The sequence below is a fragment of the Lagenorhynchus albirostris genome, chromosome 16 (genome assembly GCF_949774975.1).
Source record: "Lagenorhynchus albirostris chromosome 16, mLagAlb1.1, whole genome shotgun sequence".
NCBI lineage: Eukaryota > Metazoa > Chordata > Mammalia > Artiodactyla > Delphinidae > Lagenorhynchus > Lagenorhynchus albirostris.
In genome coordinates this window covers 61945303-61970166 of record NC_083110.1, presented here as the reverse complement: position 1 = coordinate 61970166, position 24864 = coordinate 61945303, and the positions used below count along the sequence as shown (strand labels likewise).

The 24864-nt window shown below is 42.7% G+C and overlaps 1 protein-coding gene across 5 annotated transcripts in view; it reads left to right on the top strand.

The window, feature by feature from the left end:
- Positions 1 to 24864, top strand: part of SORCS1 (sortilin related VPS10 domain containing receptor 1) — a 559188-nt gene that overhangs the window by 486688 nt on the left and 47636 nt on the right. For all 5 annotated transcript variants that reach the window (XM_060125410.1, XM_060125412.1, XM_060125411.1 and 2 more), the window contains exons 19-20: positions 12538 to 12724; positions 21941 to 22074. In XM_060125410.1, coding sequence (XP_059981393.1) covers positions 12538 to 12724; positions 21941 to 22074 — 321 coding nt within the window. The remainder of the gene's footprint in view (positions 1 to 12537; positions 12725 to 21940; positions 22075 to 24864) is intronic.

Sequence of the window (24864 nt, the reverse complement as noted above, 5' to 3'; positions counted from 1 at the left end):
GAACAACACAATAAATGAAACTAAAAATTGTCTAGAAGGAATCAATAGCAGAATAACTGAGGCAGAAGAATGGATAAGTGACCCGGAAAATAAAATCGTGCAAATAACTACCACAGAGCAGAATAAAGAGAAAACAATGAAAAGAATTGAGGACAGTCTCAGAGACCTCTGGGACAACATTAAATGCACCAACATTCGAATTATAGGGGTCCCAGAAAAAGAAGAGAAAAAAAAAGGGAATGAGAAAATAGTTGAAGACATTATAGTTGAAAACTTCCCTAATATGGGACAGGGAACAGTCATTCAAGTTCAGGAAGCACAGAGAGTCTCATACAGGATAAATCCAAGGAGAAACACGCCAAGACACATATTGATCAAACTATCAAAAATTAAATACAAAGAAAAAATATTAAAAGCAGCAAAGGAAAAACAACAAATAACATACAAGGGAATCCCCATAAAGTTATTAGCTGATCTTTCAGCACACTCTGCAAGCCAGAACGGAGTGGCAGGATATATTGAAAGTGATGAAAGGGAAAAATCTACAAACAAGATTACTCTACCCAGCAAGGATCTCGTTCAGACAAGCAAAAGCTAAGAGAGCAAAAGCTAAGAGAATTCAGCACCACCAAACCAGCTTTACAAAAAATGCTGAAGGAACTTCCTAGGCAGGAAACACAAGAGAAGGAGAAGACCTACAATAAGAAACCCAAAACAGGGCTTCCCTGGTGGTGTGGTGGTTGAGAGTCTGCCTGCTGATGCAGGGGACACGGGTTCGTGCCCTGGTCCAGGAGGATCCCACATGCTGTGGAGCGGCTGGGCCCATGAGCCATGGCTGCTGAGCCTGTGCATCTGGGGTCTGTGCTATGCAACAGGAGAGGCCACAACAGTGAGAGGCCCACATACCGCAAAAAAAAAAAAAAAAGGACACCCAAAACAATTAAGAAAATGGTAATAGGAACATACATATCAATAACTACCTTAAATGTAAATGGATTAAATGCTGCAACCAAAAGACATAGACTGGCTGAATGGATACAAAAACAAAACCCATATATATGCTGTCTACAGCAGACCCACTTCAGGCCTAGGGACACATACAGACTGAAAGTGAGGGGATGGAAAAGATATTCTATGCAAATGGAAATCAAAAAAAGCTGCAGTAGCAATTCTCATAAGAGACAGAATAGACTTTAAAATAAAGACTATTACAAGAGACAAAGAAGGACACTACATAATGATCAAGGGAACAATCCAAGAAGAAGATTTAACAATTGTAAATATTTATGCATCCAACATAGGAGCACCTCAATACATACGGCAACTGCTAGAAGCCATAAAAGGGGAAATCGACAGTAACACAATCATAGTAGCAGACTTTAACAACACACTTTCACCAATGGGCAGATCGTCTGAAATGAAAATAAATAAGGAAACACAAGCTTTAAATCATACATTAAACAAGATGGACTTAATTGATATTTATAGGACAATTCCATCCAAAAACAACAGAATACACTTTCTTCACAAGTGCTCATGGAACATTCTCCAGGATAGATCATATCTCGGGTCACAACTCAAGCCTTGGTAAATTTAAGAAAATTGAAATTGCATCAAGTATCTTTTCCGACCACAACATTATGAGACTAGATATCACTTACAGGAAAAAAATCTATAAAAAATACAAACACATGGAGGCTAAACAATACACTACTAAATGACCAAGAGATCACTGAAGAAATCAAAGAGGAAATAAAAAATACCGAGAAACAAATGACAATGAAAACATGACGACCCAAAACCTATGGGATGCAGCAAAAGCAGTTCTAAGAGGGAAGTTTGTAGCAGTACAATCCTACCTCAAGAAACAAGAAACATCTCTAAAAAACAACCTAACCTTACACCTAAAGCAATTAGAGAAAGAAGAACAAAAAAACCCCAAAGTTAGCAGAAGAAAAGAAATCATAAAGATCGGATCAGAAATAAATGAAAAAGAAATGAAAGAAACGATAGCAAAGATCAATAAAACTAAAAGCGGGTTCTTTGAGAAGATAAACAAGGTAGATAAACCATTAGCCAGACTCATCAAGAAAAAAAGGGTGAAGACTCAAATCAATAGAATTAGAAATGAAAACGGAGAAGTAACAACTGACACTGCAGAAATACAAAGGATCATGAGAGATTACTACAAGCAACTATATGCCAATAAAACGGACAACCTGGAAGAAATGGACAAATTCTAGGTAAAGCACAACCTTCCGAGACTGAACTAGGAAAAAATAGAAAATATAAACAGACCAATCACAAGCACTGAAATTGAGACTGTGATTAAAAATCTTCCAACAGACAAAGCCCAGGACCAGATGGCTTAACAGGTGAATTCTATCGAACTTTTAGAGAAGAGCTAACACCTATCCTTCTCAAACTCTTCCAAAATATAGCAGAGGGAGGAACACTCCCAAACTCATTCTACGAGGCCACCATCACCCTGATACCAAAACCAGACAAAGATGTCACAAAGAAAGAAAACTACAGACCAATATCAGTGATGAACATAGATGCAAAAATCCTCAACAGAACACTAGCAAACAGAACCTAACAGTACATTAAAAGGATCGGACACCATGACCAAGTGGGATTTATGCCAGGAATGCAAGGATTCTTCAGTATATGCAAATCAATCAATGTGATACACCATATCAACAAACTGAAGGAGAAAAAACATATGATCATCTCAATAGATGCAGAAAAAGCTTTTGACAAAATTCAACACCCATTTATGATAAAAACCCTCTAGAAAGTAGGCATACAGGGAACTTACCTGAACATAATAAAGGCCATATATGACAAACCCACAGCCAATATCGTTCTCAATCGTGAAAAACTGAAGCCATTTCCTCTAAGATCAGGAACAAGACAAGGTTGTCCACAGTCACCACTACTATTGGAAGTTTTGGAAGTTTTAGCCACAGCAGTCAGAGAATAAAAAGAAATAAAAGGAATCCAAATCAGAAAAGAAGAAGTAAAGCTGTCACTGTTTGACGATGATATGATACTATACATAGAGAATCCTAAAGATGTTACCAGAATACTACAAGAGCTAATCAATGAATTTGGTAAAGGAGCAGGATACAAAATGAATGCACAGAAATCTCTTGCATCCCTATACATTAATGATGAAAAATCTGAAAGAGAAATTAAGGAAACACCCCCATTTACCATTGCAACAAAAAGAATAAAATACCTAGGAATAAGCCTACCCAGGAAACAAAAGACCTGTATGCAGAAAACTATAAGAAACTGATGAAAGAAATTAAAGATGATACAAACAGATAGAGATACGATGTTCTTGGATTAGAAGAATCAACATTGTGAAAATGACTCTACTACCCAAAGCAAACTACAGATTCAGTGCCATCCCTATCAAACTATCAATGGCATTTTTCACAGAACTAGAACAAAAAATTTTTACAATTTGTATGGAAACACAAAAGACCCCGAATAGCCAAAGCAATCTTGAGAAAGAAAAACAGAGCTGGAGGAATCAGGCTCCCTGACTTTGGACTGTACTACAAAGCTACAGTAATCAAGACAGTACGGTACTGGCACAAAAACAGAAACATAGATCAATGGAACAGGATAGAAAGCCCAGAGATAAACCCACACACCTATGGTCAAGTAATTGATGACAAAGGAGGCAAGGCTATACAATGGAGAAAAGACAGCCTCTTCAATAAGTGGTGCTGGGAAAACTGGACAGCTACATGTAAAACAATGAAATTAGAACATTCCCTAACACCATACACAAAAATAAACTCAAAATGGATTAAAGACCTAAATGTAAGGCCAGGCGCTATAAAACTCTTAGGGGAAAACACAGGCAGGACAGTCTATGACATAAATCACAGCAATGTAAGGCCAGGTGCTATAAAACTCTTAGGGGAAAACACAGGCAGGACAGTCTATGACAAATCACAGCAAGATCCTTTTTGACCCACCTCCTAGAGAAATGGAAATTTAAAAAAATAAACAAATGAGACCTAATGTAACTTAAAAGCTTTTGCACAGCAAAGGAAACCATAAACAAGACGAAAAGACAGCCCTCACAATGGGAGAAAATATTTGCAAATGAAGCAACTGACAAAGGATTAATCTCCAAAATTTGTAAGCAACTCATGCAGCTCAATATCAAGAAAACAAACAACCCAATCCAAAAATGGGCAGAAGACCTAAATAGTCGTTTCTCCAAAGAAGATATACAGATTCCCAACAAACACATGAAAGGATGCTCAACATCACTAATCATTAGAGAAATGAAAAACTACAATGAGGTATCACCTCACACTAGTCAGAATGGCCATCATCAAAAAATCTAGGAACAATAAATGCTGGAGAGGGTGTAGAGAAAAGGGAACCCTCTTGCACTGTTGGTGGGAATGTAAATTAATACAGCCACTAGGGAGAACAGTATGGAGGTTCCTTATAAAACTACAAATAGAACTACCATACGACCCAGCGATCCCACTGCTGGGCATATACCCTGAGAAAACCATAATTCAAAAAGAAACATGTACCAGTGTTCACTGCAACTCTATTTACAATAGCGAGGACATGGAAGCAACCTAAGTGTCCATCGACAGATGAATGGATAAAGAAGATGTGGCACATATATACAATAGAATATTACTCAACCATAAAAAGAAACGAAATTGTGTTATCTATAGTGAGGTGGATGGACCTAGAGACTGTCATACAGAGTGAAGTAAGTCAGAAAAAGAAAAACAAATACCGTATGCTTACACATATATATGGAATCTAAAAAGCAAAAAATTAAAAAAAAATGGTTCTGAAGAACCTAGGGGCAGGAAAGGAATAAAGACAGAGATGTAGAGAATGGACTTGAGGACATGGGGAGGGGTAAAGGTAAGCTGAGATGAAGTGAGAGAGTGGCATGGACATATATACACTACCAAATGTAAAATATCTAGTCCGAAGCAGTCACATACCACAGGGCAATCAGATTGGTGCTTTGTGACCACCTAGAGGGGCAGGATAGGGAGGGTTGGAGGGAGACGCAAGAGGGAGGATATATGGGGATATGTGTATATGTATAGCTGATTCACTTTGTTATAAAGCAGAAACTAACACACCATTGTAAAGCAATTATACTCCAATAAAGATGTTAAAAAAATAAAAAGCTATATATAACAAAAATATAAAAAAAATTTTAGAAAAGATTCAATGAGAAACTATAGAGAGAAATGCTGTTATGATTTCTGGGACAGAAAACTTTTGAGAAATATTCTCTTTCTTTTCCCTTAGTGACCATCAGGGGATGTTCTAGAACAATCTTAGCTAGCACAGTTCACGTAATAAGTCACATGCCAGAGGTCAGTCTTACTGAATAAGCACAAGGGGGATAGCGCTTCTTTCCATGAACTCCTTTCCACCTGCTGACAAAATCTCTTCTTTTGGAGGCCAGAGCAACATTATACCGTAGTTATCTCCTTTTTTGTTTCTTCTTGAGACTCAGCCATAAAAAACCTTGCCAGTCTAAGTCTAAAGTTGCTAACCTGAGTCGCATACCCTGGAATAGGACATGCAAGGCAAAGGTGGATTATTTTTTGTTTTTCTAATTTATTTTATTGAAGTATAGTTGATTTACAGTTATGTTAATTTCTGATGTACAGCAAAATGATTCAGTTATACATGTATATACATTCTTTTTCATATTCTCTTTCATTATGGTTTATCACAGGATGTTAAATACAGTTCCCCGTACTATACAGTAGGACCTTATTGTTTATCCATTCAATATAATAGCTTGCATCTGCTATTCCCAAATTCCCCCAGCCCCCACCCCCTTGGCAACCACAAGTCTGTTCTCTATGTCTGTGAATCTGTTTCTGTTTCATAGATAAGTTTATCTGTGTTATATTTTAGATTCTACGTATAACTGATACATGGTATTTGTCTTTCTCTTTCTGACTTACTTCACTTAGTATGATAATCTCTAGGTCCATCCATGTGGCTGCAAATGGTATTATTTCGTTCTTTTTATGGCTGAGTAGTATTCCATTGTGCATATGTACCACATCTGCTTTATCCATTCCTCTGTCAATGGACATTTGTTGTTTCTATGTCTTGGCTATTGTGAATAGTGCTGCTCTGAACGTAGGGGTGCATGTGTCTTGAATTATAGCTTTGTCCACATATATGCCCAGGAGGAGGATTGCTGGATCATATGGCAGCTCTGTTTTTAGTTTGTTGAGGAACCTCTATACTGTTTTCCATAGTGGCTGCACCGATTTACCTTCCCAAAATGTGGATTATTTTGATTTCACACTCCCCATCCTGCCCAAGTACCTTTAGCCATAAGAAGAAAGACTGAAATGTCTGATTTTTGTTTCTGGCATTTAATGCCCCTAGTGATACCTTTGTTCAAATACTGTGGTCAGAAAACATTAAAATAACAATAGAAATCCAAGACCAAAGTCGGCTGTATCTCATGATCAATCTAACCAATGTCTGTGTTACCTCCTGGTTATTTCCTATATACTTAATATTTAAATAGTAACAGTAGGGATAGTAACAGTTTATAGTAACAGTAGGGATAAAGTGTTGTGTTTTGTGATGTTTCTTATGTTATCCCCTACTCCACCGTTTCTTTTAAATTTGGTGAAATCTTTGTTGCCCCTCCTTTACTCCTCTCTTTTAACCCTGCTGATCTTCCTCTGCCCCTCACTTTACTTCACCCCTGGGGTAATCAGTGTTAACAGGCTGGGTTGTTTTAACCAGCACATTTATGCTCATGCAAACACATACAGACTTACAGTACTTGTGTTATTTTATGCATTTAAAACTAGGTTATACTATAGGTGTTTCACTTCAATGTAGTTTTTGCTGCATAAACTGTAAGGCACCTTCCAGGAGTGAACTTCAGTAAAACCCGAGTCAGGCCCACCCTCGAGCTTTGCAAGGACCAGCCTCTGACAAACGAGTCCAGTTTCTATCTGCAGTGGGTCCCTAATGCCTTCAGGTGGGTCTTGGAGTCTCATTTCTGGACTGAGGCTATCAGCGTTGAGTTACTGTAGCATTTGTTTTCCCATTTTTCTCTGAAGCCCTGTTACAGGACCTGATAGGTTAGGTTCACACACCTTTCATTTCTCAGGCTACATTTCTTGGCTTCATTGTGGCCATTTGATATATTTGTTTCTCTATTACAGAAGCCAGTGCTGCCCTTGGAGAATCCCTGTGTAGATTTCACGTGGCTTTTGTGCCTTTCTTGGGCACTTCTTCTGAGCTAGTACTCTTGGTTCTGTGTCTGTATTAGGGCATGTGGCTAAATGGCATTAGGTCTAAAGAATTTTATGCGACAGTCTAGATATTTCCCAGCGTAGGTTGTGTTTCGGGAATGACTTGTCATTAGGTTGAAGTACCTCTTGATACACGAGATTTTCCTGATTACTGAGTATGAGTGCCTATCATTTCCCATATTCTCTAACTTATGTATGGCTTGAACATGACACTGCTTCACCAGAGGGAAGACATTAGGGTAGTGTATGGAGTTCACAACAACCCATCTTTCCACTTATAAGCAAAAATATTGTCGGGGCGGGGAAACGGTCAAAGCCAGGAATAGAGTCTAAACAAGAAAAGAAAGTGAGGCTTGCCTTTGTTATCACCTTTCTCTCACTCTAAAAGGCATTGCAAGTGAATTCCAATGAAAGGAACTCAACAAGGACTGAGCTGCAAGGATAAAGCGAAACCACAAATCATCTTAGACCTGTTTTTAAGCCTCTCACCCGCTATGGGACTTTTGGCATCTTGTTTAACCTGTTTGTGCTCCAGTTCTCCTGGTATAGCAAATAGAAATAACATCTTCCCTCGGTGTCTCCCAAAGGTCCTAACAGCCAGATGAGATAATATACAAGAAAGCACTTTAATGAACAAGCATGGTAGAAATGCACAATATTCAAAATTTATTATTTCTTTCTTAAATTTTCAAAATGTATTGAACAGAAAAGAATCATCTGCAAGCACTGTGTTAGGTACTGAAGATGCAGGCCTAAGGGTACATCTCAGCCCTGTATACAAACTACCTTCATATTATTCGGCAACTCGTTTTCCTAGAGAACTGACCTTGACCGAGTGTGTCGTGGAACTTTTGTGGTTGTGCACCAGCCACTAACAGTGAGTTTAGTTCTTCCATTCCTGGCTCTATTCATACATCCTTAGCACTTAGAATCCTAAAGCATCCTGGGAAAACTTTCACCATTGTGCCAAGGTGGAATAGGAATGGCATCAGCTTGTGTTGTACTGTATTCATCTTTAGATGAGTTCGGTCACAAGAAAACCTAACGTTTGACAGTCTGAACCAGTGGGCCTCAACCTTTGGTGCAGCCCAGCATCAGCTGTGGACCTTTTTCAGGCCACAGCAGGACCAAGCATCCTCCCCAGAGGTCCCGAACCAGGAGGTGGGTCTTGGATGATAACTGGACATCAGCTTTTTTTTTCTTTTAGTTTCTATAAGAGATTTTGATATCAAAGGCTGAGATTCATTGATTTCAAAACCAATAAACTATGGGAATTAATTTAGCAGGAAGGTGAATGTAATTTCCTGTGGCAACTCATATATCAATCTACCTATCATCTATCCTGAACTATCGCCTAATTGGCTTCCCAGAATATTTGGGCCTCCTTCCAGTGCATCCTCCATATTGTAGCCAGAGTGATCTTTTTGAATTAAAAATATTATCATGCCATCTTTCCCCACACCCCTGCTTCAAACACCGATGTCTTCCCATTGCTCTTAGGAGAAAGATCGAAGTCAGAAACTTGGCCGCCAAATCCTAAAATGTCATCATCTCCCCTCCAGTCTAATTTCACATGTTCCTACTGTGCCTGTATTGTTAGCTTCCTTTAACTGTATCACCCCCTTCTGCCACAGGGCCCTTGCACACCTGGTTCCTGTTGTCCTCATTGCCTGAACTCCTCACCTCCATCTCTTTTGCTCATGTCCTTTGTTTGGTTAAATTCTTTCCTTCAGGCCTTCTCAGCTCAGATATCACTTCTTCCTGAAGCCTTTCTTTCTTTCTTTTTTTTTTTTAAATTTGTTTTATTTATTTATTTTTGGCTGTGTTGGGTCTTCGTTGCTGCGTGCAGGCTTTCTCTAGTTGCGGCTAGCTACTCTTCATTGCAGTGCATGGGCTTCTCACTGTGGTGGCTTCTCTTGTTGCAGAGCATGGTCTCTAGGTGCACCGGCTCGGTAGTTGTGGCTCACGGCCACAGCAGTTGTGGTGCACGGGCTTAGTTGCTCCGTCGCATGTAGGATCTTCCCGGACTAGGGCTTGAACCCATCTGTGTCCCCTGCATTGGCAGGTGGATTCTTAACCACTGCACCACCAGGGAAGCCCCTTGAAGCCTTTCTTGAAGTTCTCAATCGGGTTAGATTTTCAGCTCTCTACTTCTCCCTGCTGTGCAAGCTTACAATGCCATGGACCTCTGACATCATCCCCTAGAATAGATTTTTATTTATTTTTGTGATTATTAAAGTCCATCTGTCTCACCAGTAGTTTTTTTGCTCAAGAAAGCCCAGACCACATCTGTTTTGTTTGGTTGGTTATAATTTACTGAAACAGCATTTTCTCCATTTAGTACCTGACAGAAGATAGACACCTAATAAATATCTGTCATTGGTCGAATTAATGAATGACCAGAAGAAAGAAAGAATGACCCCGTTAAAGCGGGGCAGGCATACCTAATCAAATGGTGACCTAGGACTTAGGAATTCTTCCCTTTGTCCTGTTTCTTATTCTGTAAAAGAGTTGGTATCCCTGCCTGAGATGGTAATTGCAGCCCAAGGAAGTCAGAGGTTGATGTAGGTGAGCCCCAAAGTGATGCAGCTACAACTGTGTTAGGTTTTTCAAGCACCTGAGAGCCCCTGATGGCAAAGGCACGAGATCCAGTGTGTTCCACTTGAGTGGGCAAAGCTGCAACAAGCAGGGGTGAATCTGCCGCCTTCAGCTGTCAGATACTTGGCCCCTGGTGCTCTCTTCTCCTGTGCAGAACACCAAGCCCAGAGGCGTGCGCCCACATCAGGAGACCTTGGGGATCTCACATTTGATTGGGGGATTCCATGTCTTCACCCACTGGGGCTCTCAGATGTGTGGTAAACCTGATATACATATATCTGTATATCTATATCTCCATCCCTGTACCTGACCTAATATTCTAAAAGCCTGGCTCCTCCACTCTATTGGCAGCCCTACTGATGCACTAGTCCAAATGCCGTGAGGCTCCCTCCTTTCACCTGTGATGTACACAGAGAACATTGTCCACCGTGGAGAATTAGGAATGCTATCAGGCCAACAGACAGTGGACATCCAGACAGAACTTGGGAGGAGTTTCAAGTAACTGACAAGAGGTCTAAGTCCAGGGCCACACAAGGAGAGTGGTGAATACCAGACAGAAAGAGCAACGCAAGGTAGACTCAAGCAGTGGCAGCCAAAGCTGTACTTTCCCCAGTCACGGGGGTAGTAGCTGCCCTCTCTCTGTGGAGGCCGGAGTAGAATCAGCTGAGAGGCTAATCTCCCTTCTTTCTTCTTGCAAATGGTGACCCTACCTGATGTCCACTCTGTCTCCACAAAGAACCCTATACCTCTCTTCCCCTCTCTGTCTGTCTCTCAACCTGTTTCTCAGAAACTATGGTGCTTGTTTCATTCCATAGATAACCTGGTTGAGCCTAGCTACTCCTGGTATTTCCCTGAGACACTTGTCCCAAATAACGTGAATAGATTTTAAGATGGGTTCTTCCTCTATGCCCAAACCCAGGATTCTCTGGCAGCAACTCTGTTGAAAATACAGAAAACATGGCAGGAAACTGACCAAAAACAGAAGGAGAAATTGATCAGTCCAGTTTGGTTGTCCAAATGAAGGACAAGTCAGCAAGAATGGCTGACATGTATATTTACTAGTAAAGGGAATTCAAGTAATTGCACAATGTCTGGGCTTGTGGGTGTTTGTTTCATAATTTTGAATGGAGTTTCTTTTTCCCACCCTAGGGGAGAATTTTTGCCCAAGTCCTTACTGAAGGTTAGCTGCTGTGTACCCCCTCACACAATGCTTGGCTGGGCACAGATCAGAAGAGTAGGTCACATAGATTCATAAGATTTGAATTGCTTTTCCTTTCCCTATGAATTAATCTTTTAAATGTCAGCATTTTGAACTTGCCCTTTTCACAACATATGATACCATATGAACCTTACTTAGTTGAAAATACATTTCTATTTCAAAGGTTTTTTGTTTTCTTTCCCACCCCCAAAATAGGAAAGGCTAACAAAACAAGCAAAGAAACTTGTTAAAGGATGGGCTGTCTGTGAGGGATGCTGGGTTTTGTCAGTTTTTCTAAGAAACTTTATTCCTTAAGAATCTCAACTAATTCCACAGGCTATTTTTTTTTTTTTTACAGGTTTGGGATTTTATAAAGCAGACTTTATCTTCTCCTGCTCACTAGTGGGAAATTTAGAATCATATGATTCCAGTCAAGCTTTGAAAGGGATATAGCAAGTCCTTTACAGCTGCATTGTTTTCACAGTCATTCATTTTGGTATCGAATTTTACTGATTACTCACATGTCTTCTATAACAACCTTTGAGTTAAGGTGGTAAGATATTAATATGCCCATTTCACAGATTAGGTAACTGAGACCAAAGGAGGCTGAATGACTTGCATGAAGTCATCCAGCCGGTTAATGGGACAACAGGATTAGAGCTGGGAGGAGCTGTCAATGCTTTACCCACCTATAATGAATGAAACCCAAGTCCAGAGCGATGAGGTCAAATCCCAAGACTGCTGCTAACTAGCTGTGGTAACCCTGAGCAAATGGTTAAAACTTTCTTCACTTCAGCTTCCTCATCTGTAAAATGAACAAACATTGCCCACTTTTTTCTAGACTAAGATTCTGTGAAGAAGAAAATGAGATCATTTTGATAGTACAAAATGCTGAAATGTAAACAAAATAACCATCATTGTCTTAAACAATAATAGGGCTGAGTCCAATGTCATATCATGTGTAAGGCAGGGTGTCTCCTGTCCTTTCTCCAGCACAGTTAGGGAACCAGATATAAAGAAGGGGATTTGGGGGTCCAGGACACATGGGAAGTGGTCCTTGATTATGTCAGGGAGGCTGAAGGTTTTAAACTGTGTGTGTAAGTCTTTTATTCATGTGGATGATCAGACTGTAAACAGAGCCTTCAGAGAAACTGAATATCAAATTGGAGCTGATAATCAAACACTTAATTTTCCAAATCTTGAAACTTTTGGGAGTTGGTGCCCTTCAGATTTGGAGAGCATCCATCTTAGTAAACTCCTGTCTGCCAAGGAATGTCACAGGGATCCTGTCACACAGACAGACGCTCCCAGCTATAGGAGGGAACCAGGGCTTCCTTTTGAGCCCGGGGCTCAGACAAGCCCCAGCCCCTGGAGAAGCAGCAGCGAAGCACCTCCGACTCCCCTTCCTCTGATGTTGTCTTTCAGGGTGACGTCCAGAGGACATTCATCCAAGTGGACTTCGGGGATGGCATCGCAGTGTCTTATGTCAACCTCAGCTCCATGGAAGATGGGATCAAACACGTCTATCACAATGTGGGCATTTTCCGAGTGACCGTGCAGGTGGACAACAGTCTGGGGTCTGACAGCGCCGTCCTGTACTTACATGTAACTTGTATGTTATTACTGTTGTTGGTTTATGACATATTTTAGATATTGTGTCCTTTTAAAGATATAATCCAAAATTCCTTATCTAGAAGAAGCTCGCTAGTCACCTTTTAGCAGGAGGGGAAAGGAGAGTGAGAGAACCAAGTGGGGAGAAAGCAAGAAGAAACCAGGGTTTAGTTTTGAGTGACCTGGACTCTGGTTTGCTTCACATTGTTCTCTTGCACTGACTCTGCCTCTTCCAGATGCTTCTGAGAGACGATACCTGTGTCTGTGCTGGGCCTGAGCAGCTTGCTGGGCTGGTTGATTGAACATGAATTTGTTGTGGGGGGGGGGTTCTTTTTTTTTTGGTCGGAAATGTTTGAGAACAATCCCCATTAGCACAAGTAGTGGAATTTCTCCCCATCTGATTTTTTTTTCTCTTCCCATGTTACATCTCATTATTAATAATTCTTTTAGGCTTTTGTTCCTTTTTTTAAAAAAGAGTATGTTTCCTGGACTTTGATCTGTGATGATTTGGTCCTAGAAGGTGGCATAGAGGGAAAGAGGGTAAACAATGTTAAGGAAGCTACATTTAGAAATAGTTTCAAAAAGTATTAAAGCTTTTCCCCCATTGAGGAGTTCAAAGGTGTCCTAATGAGACAATGATAGCTCCTAAGCTGTGTTTGGTAAAAATGTTTGCCATGAATGCCTCTTATGCTTGGTGTATGGGTATCCCCAGACAGGCATAGGACTTGTTTAGATTGCTGGATAAATGGCTTACTTTTAAATGAAAGTTAGCCCCTTTATAGGAATGGTCACGTTCAGATTCCAAGTTCTAGGCCAGGAGTATTAAGGCTAGGCAGTATTCCATGCCTCTCACCTGACTTTTGTGCATTGAACCAAACTGAGCACAGAAAGTACCAAGTAGACTCTCTTTTGTTAAGCTGCTGTGATCCAGTGGGTGGATAAGACTATTTAGGGGTCCCCAAGAGATTGTTCCTTACTGAGGTTTCCTGCCCTGTCAGTCATTCTTGATCCTTCTCTCCTGTACACTCAGGACCCAAGTGCTTCAAAGAAACACACCCATCCTTCTTTGAGTTTAAACAGAGTTCTGCAAGATTCCCACTATGCCAACCCCACATCCCCCTTTTCAGCTAACGTTTGTTAAGCTCTTACTGTGTGCCAGGCTTTGTGCTAAACATGTTCTTTATGTATATGATCTTCCTTTTCAAAACAACCCTATGAAGTAGGCACTATTAGAAACACTACCTTACAAAGAACAGTGAGGTTCAGAAAGCTTAAAACACCCATTTGAAGTTGCAGACCTGGCAGAGCCAGGCTTCAGACTCAGGTCTCCCTGCCTCCAGAATCCCAGCACTTGGACACTAGGTTATTATCGGTGCCTGTGCTGGCTTGGGGTTAGAGGATCCAAGTCTCCATCAGCCCTTACTCGCCTCCACATCTTTGCACATCATCCCAAAGGAATGTGAACATTTAGGTTAGAGGCAGTGTACTGGCTGTACAGCTACATGGGTTCCAGACGCATTTCCCAGGCTCTCTTCCGGCTGACTGCCGCTTTGCAGCTGTCCTAGATAGACTTCCCGGAGTTGCCTCTTACTAAAAGAGAATCCCTCCCTATATATCACTATCTACAAGGACAAAAGTGATAATATCCTAAGACTAATCCTAAAATATTTAAAAACTACATCACAAACCTTGGTTATTAGTAACAGAAATAAATGGCAACATAAATGGCAGTACATTTGCTGAGAATGGCTGGCAGCTTATCATTCTGCACAGCTTATTCTATAAGGCGGATTTCTGTTAAAGATCTACTCTCCTGAAGAATTACAGTTATTATATTCCACATCCCATATATGTGTTAAACATCCATGGACTCTAAGCATGTGTCAGTACTGATTTAAAATTCAGCAGCAGCTTTTCGTCTCAATTTCTCAGGGTTTCCCATAGAGTCATCCGTAGTTCCCCCTCCTGGTTGCCCTGTGGACTCTTCTTCACCTTACATATAATCATATCCCATGAGGGAAACTTGCGTATCCTGGTTCTCTCGTGGGCTTACTGAATCCTGGGAAGGAAAACAGCACAGAGTTTGCCCCTGCTTCAGATTAAGGGTCACTGAAGCCATGACTTCTGAAAGAAATGAGCTGCTTTGTACACTTGCAATTTTTTTCATCTCATTAGCCTGATTGAACGGCTTAAGTGATTTGACCTTGACCTCAGTAGCAGGTGATTTGTAATGGAAAGTTTTGTGTTCTGATTTTAATTTTGTCAGCCTTCTCTTGGGTTAAGCGGTTGGATAAGCAGGCCTCATATCATGGGACCCCTTGCTAAGCCTGGTCTTGGGGACGAGAATTAGCTTTTTATACTAACTATATGAAAGCAGGATTATTTTTAAAGTTTTCATTAATTCACATACATATAAAGGCCTTGGCATGGGCAGTGCCAGCAGGTTCTGACATGTTTGCTGGGGCTTCTCTCCTGCAGGCCCACCGTGCTTTACCGTGCATATGAACTTCTTTGCTTATTCTCACACCTCTACCATGATGGGCAACGTTTGGCCTTCCTTCTCTCCTGCAGGCCCACCGTGCTTTACCGTGCATATGAACTTCTTTGCTTATTCTCACACCTCTACCATGATGGGCAACGTTTGGCCTTCCTTCTCTCCTGCAGGCCCATCGTGCTTTACCGTGCATATGAACTTCTTTGCTTATTCTCACACCTCTACCATGATGGGCAACGTTTGGCCTTCCTTCTCTCCTGCAGGCCCATCGTGCTTTACCGTGCATATGAACTTCTTTGCTTATTCTCACACCTCTACCGTGATGGGCAACGTTTGGCCTTCCTTCTCTCCTGCAGGCCCATCGTGCTTTACCGTGCATATGAACTTCTTTGCTTATTCTCACACCTCTACCGTGATGGGCAACGTTTGGCCTTCCTTCTCTCCTGCAGGCCCACCGTGCTTTACCGTGCATATGAACTTCTTTGCTTATTCTCACACCTCTACCGTGATGGGCAACGTTTGGCCTTCCTTCTCTCCTGCAGGCCCATCGTGCTTTACCGTGCATATGAACTTCTTTGCTTATTCTCACACCTCTACCGTGATGGGCAACGTTTGGCCTTCCTTCTCTCCTGCAGGCCCATCGTGCTTTACCGTGCATATGAACTTCTTTGCTTATTCTCACACCTCTACCGTGATGGGCAACGTTTGGCCTTCCTTCTCTCCTGCAGGCCCATCGTGCTTTACCGTGCATATGAACTTCTTTGCTTATTCTCACACCTCTACCGTGATGGGCAACGTTTGGCCTTCCTTCTCTCCTGCAGGCCCATCGTGCTTTACCGTGCATATGAACTTCTTTGCTTATTCTCACACCTCTACCGTGATGGGCAACGTTTGGCCTTCCTTCTCTCCTGCAGGCCCACCGTGCTTTACCGTGCATATGAACTTCTTTGCTTATTCTCACACCTCTACCATGATGGGCAACGTTTGGCCTTCCTTCTCTCCTGCAGGCCCATCGTGCTTTACCGTGCATATGAACTTCTTTGCTTATTCTCACACCTCTACCGTGATGGGCAACGTTTGGCCTTCCTTCTCTCCTGCAGGCCCATCGTGCTTTACCGTGCATATGAACTTCTTTGCTTATTCTCACACCTCTACCGTGATGGGCAACGTTTGGCCTTCCTTCTCTCCTGCAGGCCCATCGTGCTTTACCGTGCATATGAACTTCTTTGCTTATTCTCACACCTCTACCGTGATGGGCAACGTTTGGCCTTCCTTCTCTCCTGCAGGCCCATCGTGCTTTACCGTGCATATGAACTTCTTTGCTTATTCTCACACCTCTACCATGATGGGCAACGTTTGGCCTTCCTTCTCTCCTGCAGGCCCATCGTGCTTTACCGTGCATATGAACTTCTTTGCTTATTCTCACACCTCTACCATGATGGGCAACGTTTGGCCTTCCTTTCATATGGGGAAAGCAAGGATTAGAGAAGTACTATGATTTGACACTATTTTACACTAAGAGGAAGTCATGGTAAAATCATAACTGACTTCCGTTCCCCCTGCTCTCAAATACGGAGAGTAACATGGCAATTTTTAGTGCCATGGTGGCAGGATAGTGAAGGGATATATGGCTTTGTAGGAAAAACAAAAACGAGCACTGGACTGAGTTGGGAGTTGTTAGGTCCAGATGCTGGCCTGAACTCCTAGGTGAGTTACTGCATGTTTCTGAAACTAGTTTTTCTCCTCCATCATGTGAGGCATGCATGTCTTGTTTCTCAAAGGTTCTATCAAGCAACTCATGCTGTGCCCTGTCAACTGGCCAAGCGTGATTTTCCATCGTCACGATGCAGCCTGTGCATTTGTATTTAGTGGGTTCTGAGTAGCAACTCAGCTCAAGCTCAACTTACCAAAGCCTGCCCTCTGCCCCTCTCATCCAACCCCCCTCCCCCTACCCAGGGCTCTTCCAGAAAACCCCACGGCCTGTCTTGAACACATACTTCCTCCACTTTCCAGTTCAAAAAGGTGCTTTGATTCTAAATCAGAAGTTCTTAAATACTGGTTTGCAAAGGTCATCAGAAGCAAATGGAGATGATGTTCCTGCTGTAATGTTTCCAGGATGGGGAAGCTCTCTCGGGGCAGCTGAGTAAATCTCTTGTAGCCTGACAGTTGAGAATTCCTTGAGGAATATTCACTGTGCTCTGCTAGTTTGCAAACTAATTAGACACAGGGTGCAGCCAGGGTTGCCTTCAAGTGGATGGAGCAGAGAATTTAAAGGACATGCAGATTTCTGCTCAGAAATCTGCCATATCTCAGCCAGTCTTGCAGGAAGAAGAAAAAAAAAATCACTGAAGATTGTGCAAACTTGCAGAATAGGAGGTGATAAAAAAGATGAGGTGGATTTTCCGATACTTCCTGAACCTCTCTTCTCAACTACCCCGTTACATAGGAGCCCTTTGCAGATGTCTTTCTGTCCCCATCTTAGGGTAAGGTGATCAGTGTCTTGAAAACCTGTGTAGCTTTGTAGCTATTCACACGATGATTATATTGGCCAGTGAATGTCAGACCTGGGTTTTGTAAAATGTGGTTAATGAGCCACCTGCCCCAGAATTACATGGTAAAAATACAGTGTCCTGGGCCCCTTTCCAGACCTATTGAATTAGAATTTCTGGCAGTGTGACATCATAATCTGCCTTGAACAGATGAGTGTGATTCTCATGCCCGCTGAAGTTTGAGGGACTCTTGTAGGATCTCATCTTCACACTTTGAATTTCTTTTATTTATTCTGGTAGATTTTTTTTTAACCTTTCAGACAAACAGCAATATGGTACATGCACAATATTTAATTAGATGGTCAGAGGAGGTCTTCAGAGCAAATGCCAGAGGCAGGTCACTGATCAGCGCGCGCGCGCGCGCGCGCGCACGCACGCACGCACGCACACACACACACACGCACACACACACACACACACACACACTTCAGTCACACAAACAGCACTTGTTCCCTGCAGCCCAGGAAGACCAAGCAAGAGAAGGGGAACAATTCACACAAGTAATTTCTCCCCTTCTCTCAGCCGCCTTGTGAAGATTCATAAAGAGTAATGCAGCGCCACCTGCTGTCCATTTTGCTCATTAAAGGCACCTGTCCGAAGAAGCAGTACCTGCAAGCTTGTTCCACTCTCAGCTGAGTGCGGCCAGCCAGCTAGGGGCCTCCAGGGTCTGGAGTTTCACTTCGAAGGCTCTATTAGGGCAGATCACACCCTCTGTGCAGAAAAGCAAGGCTTGAAAGATAGGCTTTGGGGCAACAGGAACCAGGTATATTGAACACATAAAAAATAAATGAGCCCAAGAGGACTTGGCAATCTGAAGGCGAAATTCCACACGTTTGTATGAGTGGATGGTATATATGCATGCAAGAAGGAACTTATATAAACACACACGGACATTCTTCAGGGCCTAAAGTGATCTGCTGAGTGTCCTGAACAATATATATATATTGTCCTGAACAATACATATATATTGGCAATATATATATATTGGCTTCGGCTCCTTCCCTCCATCTCTTTACTGCTGCTGTCCCCTGCCATCCTGGCACCTGACAAGGCACCTCCTCCTCAAGGTCTTTGCCCCACACTCACCCTGGAGCTTGCCCAGTAGATACACGGTGCACTTCTGCACGTTATTCAGGTCGCTGCTCAAATGTCCTCGCTTCCAAGAGACTTTGCTTGACCACCCTATCAAAAAGAGCAGGCTCTCACCCACCGCCTCTCCTTGCAGGGCTGCCTCTCCTAATGATACCTAAGCTCCACCAAGGGCCAGGTGTCCCAGCACCGAGAATCATGCCCAACACGTAATAGCACTCAAAAACCACTGAGTGAAGGAGCGGCCATACTTCAGGAACAAGACTCAACTTTTGTCATTAACAGGACACACAGACATCATCCTTTGACCTCTGGACTTTAAAAGAAAAAATGTTGGATTCTCATATGTTAGAGGCCAAGATGAACCCTTTTAGGATGGAACTGGCATGTCTCTCAGAGCTTATCTAGTTCTTGCATCCTAGCTGATGCATGTAACTCTAACTGCAGAGTCAGGAGGAGTGTCACAGAGGTGGGGGCCCTGGAACTGAGATTTGGAGATGACAGGTGCCATAAGAAAGGTGTGTAAGCAGAGTCCTCGGGTGGGACAGGGCACCTGCTGGAGCACATCATGTGATGGGGGAGGGACAGCAAGAGCCACGCAGTAAACAAGAGCCTGTGTAGCGAGCATTGCCCAATGCCTGCAACATGTCTGAGTCATCAGGAAGTAGTGACTCTTAATAGCTGTTTTGTTAACATGGGTCTTCTCGAGCATTTGTCAGCTGGCCCAGGCTCTGAACTTGAACTGCTTTGGTTCACACCCTGGAATTGAGGATGGTCACCTTCCTCTGTTCATCTCTGCAGGGAGCTAACAGTAGTGCCTACTTCATAAGGTTGTTGTGAAGATTAAATGAGAATAAGAAGTCATTCACAGAATATGTGGCACACGGTCATTGGTCCGTAAACGATGCCCTTTTATTATCTCATTGAACCATTCTGACTTAAGATCAACTACTTCTTATCATATGGCTTATAAACCAGAAAATCAATTCTACTCTGTTTGCTGGTCACCAAGCCTCTAATCTATAAAGAAAGAAAAACATGGACAAAAGCAGAAATAGGAAAGTATATGTTTCTGTTCACTTACACAGCCAATGTTCCAGTACCTGCTACGTCTCAAGAACTGTGCACATCCTTACACATAAAGATAAATATGAAGGACTCTTGCCCTCCAAAAGTTTGCAGCCTGTGTTCTCTGTATCACAAATTTTAGATCTGTACATGTTAGCTCTCATTATTATTATAATTAGGTAATGGGAATTTTCATCTTGATCAAGTGAGTAGCATGGCTTTCTAGAAAAATCACTCACAACAATTTGAAGAGTGAGAAGGTACATAGTCATCGCTATACATTGTATGAATGTATGTATTATATTTATATATATATATATATATATATATATACACACATTATACAGAATGAAGTTATGCAAACACACATATACATATTTCAGGGCCAACAAGGCCAACATGCTCTATGTCCTGAATACCCCTGAGATCACATCTGCTTCCACTCTTTTTCTCCATTTCTCTATTTCTTGCTGTTCTTTAAACATGGAGAGCCACCTCCTCCTCAAGGTCTTTGTACTTGCTCTGCCCTCGCCCTGGAGCATATATTTTATTTTAAGCGATGGGGCCACCTGGCACTTGGTCCAACTAATGTATTATGGAGGGAGGCAGGCGTTGAACGTATAGAGCAGGAGGACGGATTAGAGTGGGGAAAAGTTAGAGGCTGGAAAACCTGTAGGAGAGTTTGTACCAGTCCATGTGAGACAGGTGTTTAGTGTATGAACCAGGGCAGGGTGAGAAGAGCTCTACCTGAGAGAGAATTTATGAAACCAAATCAATGGTTTCCTCAATGGATATGGATGGCAGAGAAATAAGGAATTGGGATTGACTGTCTGCTTCTGGGTTGTTCCCCTGGATAAACATTGGTCATTCATCAAGATTGGAGAATACAGATTGGGGGGAAACAGTGGATTTCTAGGGAACCTTTGGCTGCTAATTGAGTCTGGGGTCAAGAAGGTGGTTTTGGAGCCCTAAGCATATAGTTCACAGTTTAAGGTCAGGGTGTGGATGGTATCACTCAGCAGAAGAGTAGATGGAGGGAGAGAAAGGCCGAAGACAGTACCCTAGGAGACACATTAAATGGTCAAGCAGAAGAGGAGGAAGTAATTAAACCAGGTGCAAAGGCCTGAGGTACCACATCCTTCTCCACCTCATGGGATAAAGATGGGGATGATGGATTTTTGTCATGTTCACCTCAAAAGAAAATGCATTTTGTCTGGTAAAAGTAACTCAAAGAGAAGGTCAGGGGTCATAGGATAGGTCTCTAGGGAGGGGATATTTGTATCTTTGTGGGTTTGTACATCTGATGAAGGTTTCTGGTCTAACGGGCCTCCATAGGTAGAATCATCCTCTTTTTCAGCTGAGCGCATCCTGAGAACCTGAGGACCACAGAGCTCTCTCTGCCCCTTCATGCCTGTCCTGGACAAGCTCAACTCAACACCACGCTTACCTAACCGGGTGGCTTTGCACACACTCACACAAACACACACTCACAGTTACATACAAACATGCACATTGACAAACACTCACACACACATTTAAAATCCAGTAAAGAATAAAGAATAATTACATGTAGAATGGTTTGGGGGTTTGTATAAGAACCACCACCAACCCGTAACCCCCATCCCACGTGGATTCTCGGAGGTTTTCACAATCCTGGTTTACCACCGAGAATATAACTTCCTGGAAACACTTTGCATCTCCCTGTGAAATCTCATAGTATGCCTGTTCCTTTAAGGACTTCTTCAATTACTTGTAAGTTTTTAAACTTTTACACGTAAATAACTCAAGTTTTAGGCCTGGAAGAAAGGTTGGTAAATGGAAAATGTTGAGACACAACTGTTCACAATAGATCCTTTTCCCCAGAGTAGGGACAGCACCCGAGCACTTCCTCCAGGGAACCCTACTGATGGTTGGGAGGCTTCCAGTAGGAATGCGTATTCTCTTCATATCAGGGAAGGCAGGTGAAGCAGAGAGAGCTCTTCCCTCTCCAAGCCTCCCCTCTCCTCTTGTGCCTCAGGTCCCCTGGAGCATGTACACCTGTCTCTTCCCTTCGTCACCACGAAGAACAAAGAGGTCAACGCGACTGCGGTGTTGTGGCCCAGCCAAGTGGGCACGCTCACTTACGTGTGGTGGTACGGAAATAACACTGAGGTGGGTCGGCCTTCCACGCCGGCTTTGTGCGGCTCCGCACAAACTGGCCAAAGTGCAGAAGGGAAAGAAAGTCATGGCTTATGTGACTCAAGAGACTAGAGGTTGTCGCAGCTCCGGGGACGGTGGACTCCGAGTGCCCCAGTCATCTCGTCAGTCTCTGTCTCTCTCACCACTGTGCCCCTACCTCTTTTTTTTTTTTTTAAATTTCTATCGGAGTATAGTGGATTTACAATGTTGTATTAGTTTCAGGTGTACAGCAAAGTGAGTCAGTTATACGTACGTCCACTCTTTTTTAGATTCTTTTCCCATATAGGCCATTACAGAGTATCGAATAGAATTCCCTGTGCTATACAGTAGGTCCTTACTAGTTATCTGTTTTATATATAGTACTGTGCATGCGTTACCTCTGCCTTCCTCTGAGTTAGCCTTCTCCTCCAGCTGGGCTTTGCTCGCAGTGACCCTTAGCAGGAGCCTGAGCTTTCAGAGAAAACAAGCCGTCTTTCCCCAAAGTTCAAACAGAAGTCCCAGAACGGAGTAATGTCGGCCAGGCCTTGACCACGGTGCTGGGGACAGAAACAGAGCTGCTGAAGTCAGCCTCCCTAGATCCATCTAGACCAAGAGAAGGGAGGGAATGGCCCTCGAAAGGAAAAGAGGGCAGTGGACACCAGACAGGCAAGAGCCACAGATGTCTGTGCAACCCAGCTCCCCGCCGTGACCCCCTCACCCTGGATCAGACGCAGCCCCTTCTTTAGCTCAGCTTTCTGTTTCCCCCAAATATTCCCTGTGATTCCCAAAGTGGGCAGCAGTTTCAACACCAGTAGAAACCTTAGACCTCATTTACTCTGTCCTTCATTTTACAGATGAGAAAGTGAGGACAGGTGAAGTGGCTTCCTCCAGTCTCATTCAGCTGCTTCACGCTGATCCAAGACCTTCTCAGGCCTGCCTGGGTTTTTCTTCCCTTCACACCAGGCTTCATGCTCTGTTTCAGTTTGGAATTCACTCCATTCTCAGAAATTAAAATTTGCTTGCAAATGTTAGTTAAGGCAGTAGAACTCTGGCCCCGAAGCCTCCCTTCCCAGAGGGCCCTGGGACCAACTGCTCTGGACTGGAAAGCGTCATCTCCTTCCAGCAGAGTTGCTTTCGCTTGTGACTTTGCTCTTCAAACGCAATGCATCTTATGTGAATACAAACCTTCTTCTACTTCAGAGCTGAGTGTTGGCTTTAACTGGAGCCATACTTTTGCACAAGCCCAGGGAGGAAACATCTCCTGACACCCGACCTGCTGCATGCCTGACAGTCAAAGGAATCTCTCACCTCTACTGCGACATAAATCAACTGAAAAGAAACCCTTTCTTATTTCTTATGAAACCATGCATGTAAATTGGGCCCAGAGTGGGCCCACTACCCATAGTAGAAGAAGAGAAATCTATTTATTTGCCTGAAAGCTAGTACTAGAAGTTGACAGTACTAAACAACTTCTTTTTTTTTGTTTTTTCTTAAGCTTTTAGAAGAAAACCAAATTCTCAACAGATTATGTTCAGTAGGCTTCTTTTTTTCAATTTTTTTAAACATCTTTATTGGAGTATAATTGCTTTTCATTGTTGTGATAGTTGCTTCTGTATTTACAAAGTGAATCAGTGAATCAGCTATACGTATACATATATCCCCATATCCCCTCCCTCTCGCGTCTCCCTCCCACCCTCCCTATCCCACCCCTCTAGGTGGTCACAAAGCACCGAGCTGATCTCCCTGTGCAATACAGCTGCTTCTCACTAGCTATCGATTTTACATTTGGTAGTGTATATGTGTCAATGTCACTCTCTCACTTCGTCTCAGCTTACCCTTCCCCCTCCCTGTGTCCTCAAATCCATTCTCTACGTCTGCGTCTTTATTCCTGTCCTGCCTCTAGGTTCTTCAGAACCACTTTGTTTTTTTTGTTTTGTTTAGATTCCATGTATATGTGTTAGCATACGGTATTTGTTTTTCTCTTTCTGACTTACTTCACACTGTATGACAGTCTCTAGGTCCATCCACCTCACTACAGATAACTCAATTTTGTTTCTTTTTATGGCTGAGTAATATTCCATTGTATATATGTGCCACATCTTCTTTATCCATTCATCTGTTGATGGACACTTAGGCTGCGTCCATGTCCTGGCTATTGTAAATAGTGATGCAATGAACACTGTGGTACATGACTCTTTTCGAATTATGGTTTTCTCAGGGTATATGCCCAGTAGTGGGATTGCTGGGTCATATGGTAGTTCTATTTGTAGTTTTTTAAGGAACCTCCATACTGTTCTCCATAGTGGCTGTATCAATTTACATTCCCACCAACAGTGCAAGAGGGTTCCCTTTTCTCCACACCCTCTTCAGCATTTATTGTTTGTAGATTTTTTGATGATGGCCATTCTAACTGGTGTGAGGTGATACACATTGTAGTTTTGATTTGTATTTCTCTAATGATTAATGATGTTGAGCATCCTTTCATGTGTTTGTTGGCAATCTGTATATCTTCTTTGGAGAAATGTCTATTTAGGTCTTCTGCCCATTCTTGGATTGTTTGTTTTTTTTTTGCGGTACACGGGCCTCTCACTGTTGTGGCCTCTCCCGTTGCGGAGCACAGGCTCCGGACGCGCAGGCTCAGCGGCCATGGCTCATGGGCCCAGCTGCTCCGTGGCATGTGGGATCCTCCCGGACCGGGGCACGAACCTGTGTCCCCTGTATCGGCAGGCGGACTCTCAACCACTGCGCCACCAGGGAAGCCCTGGGTTTGTTTTTTTTGAGCTG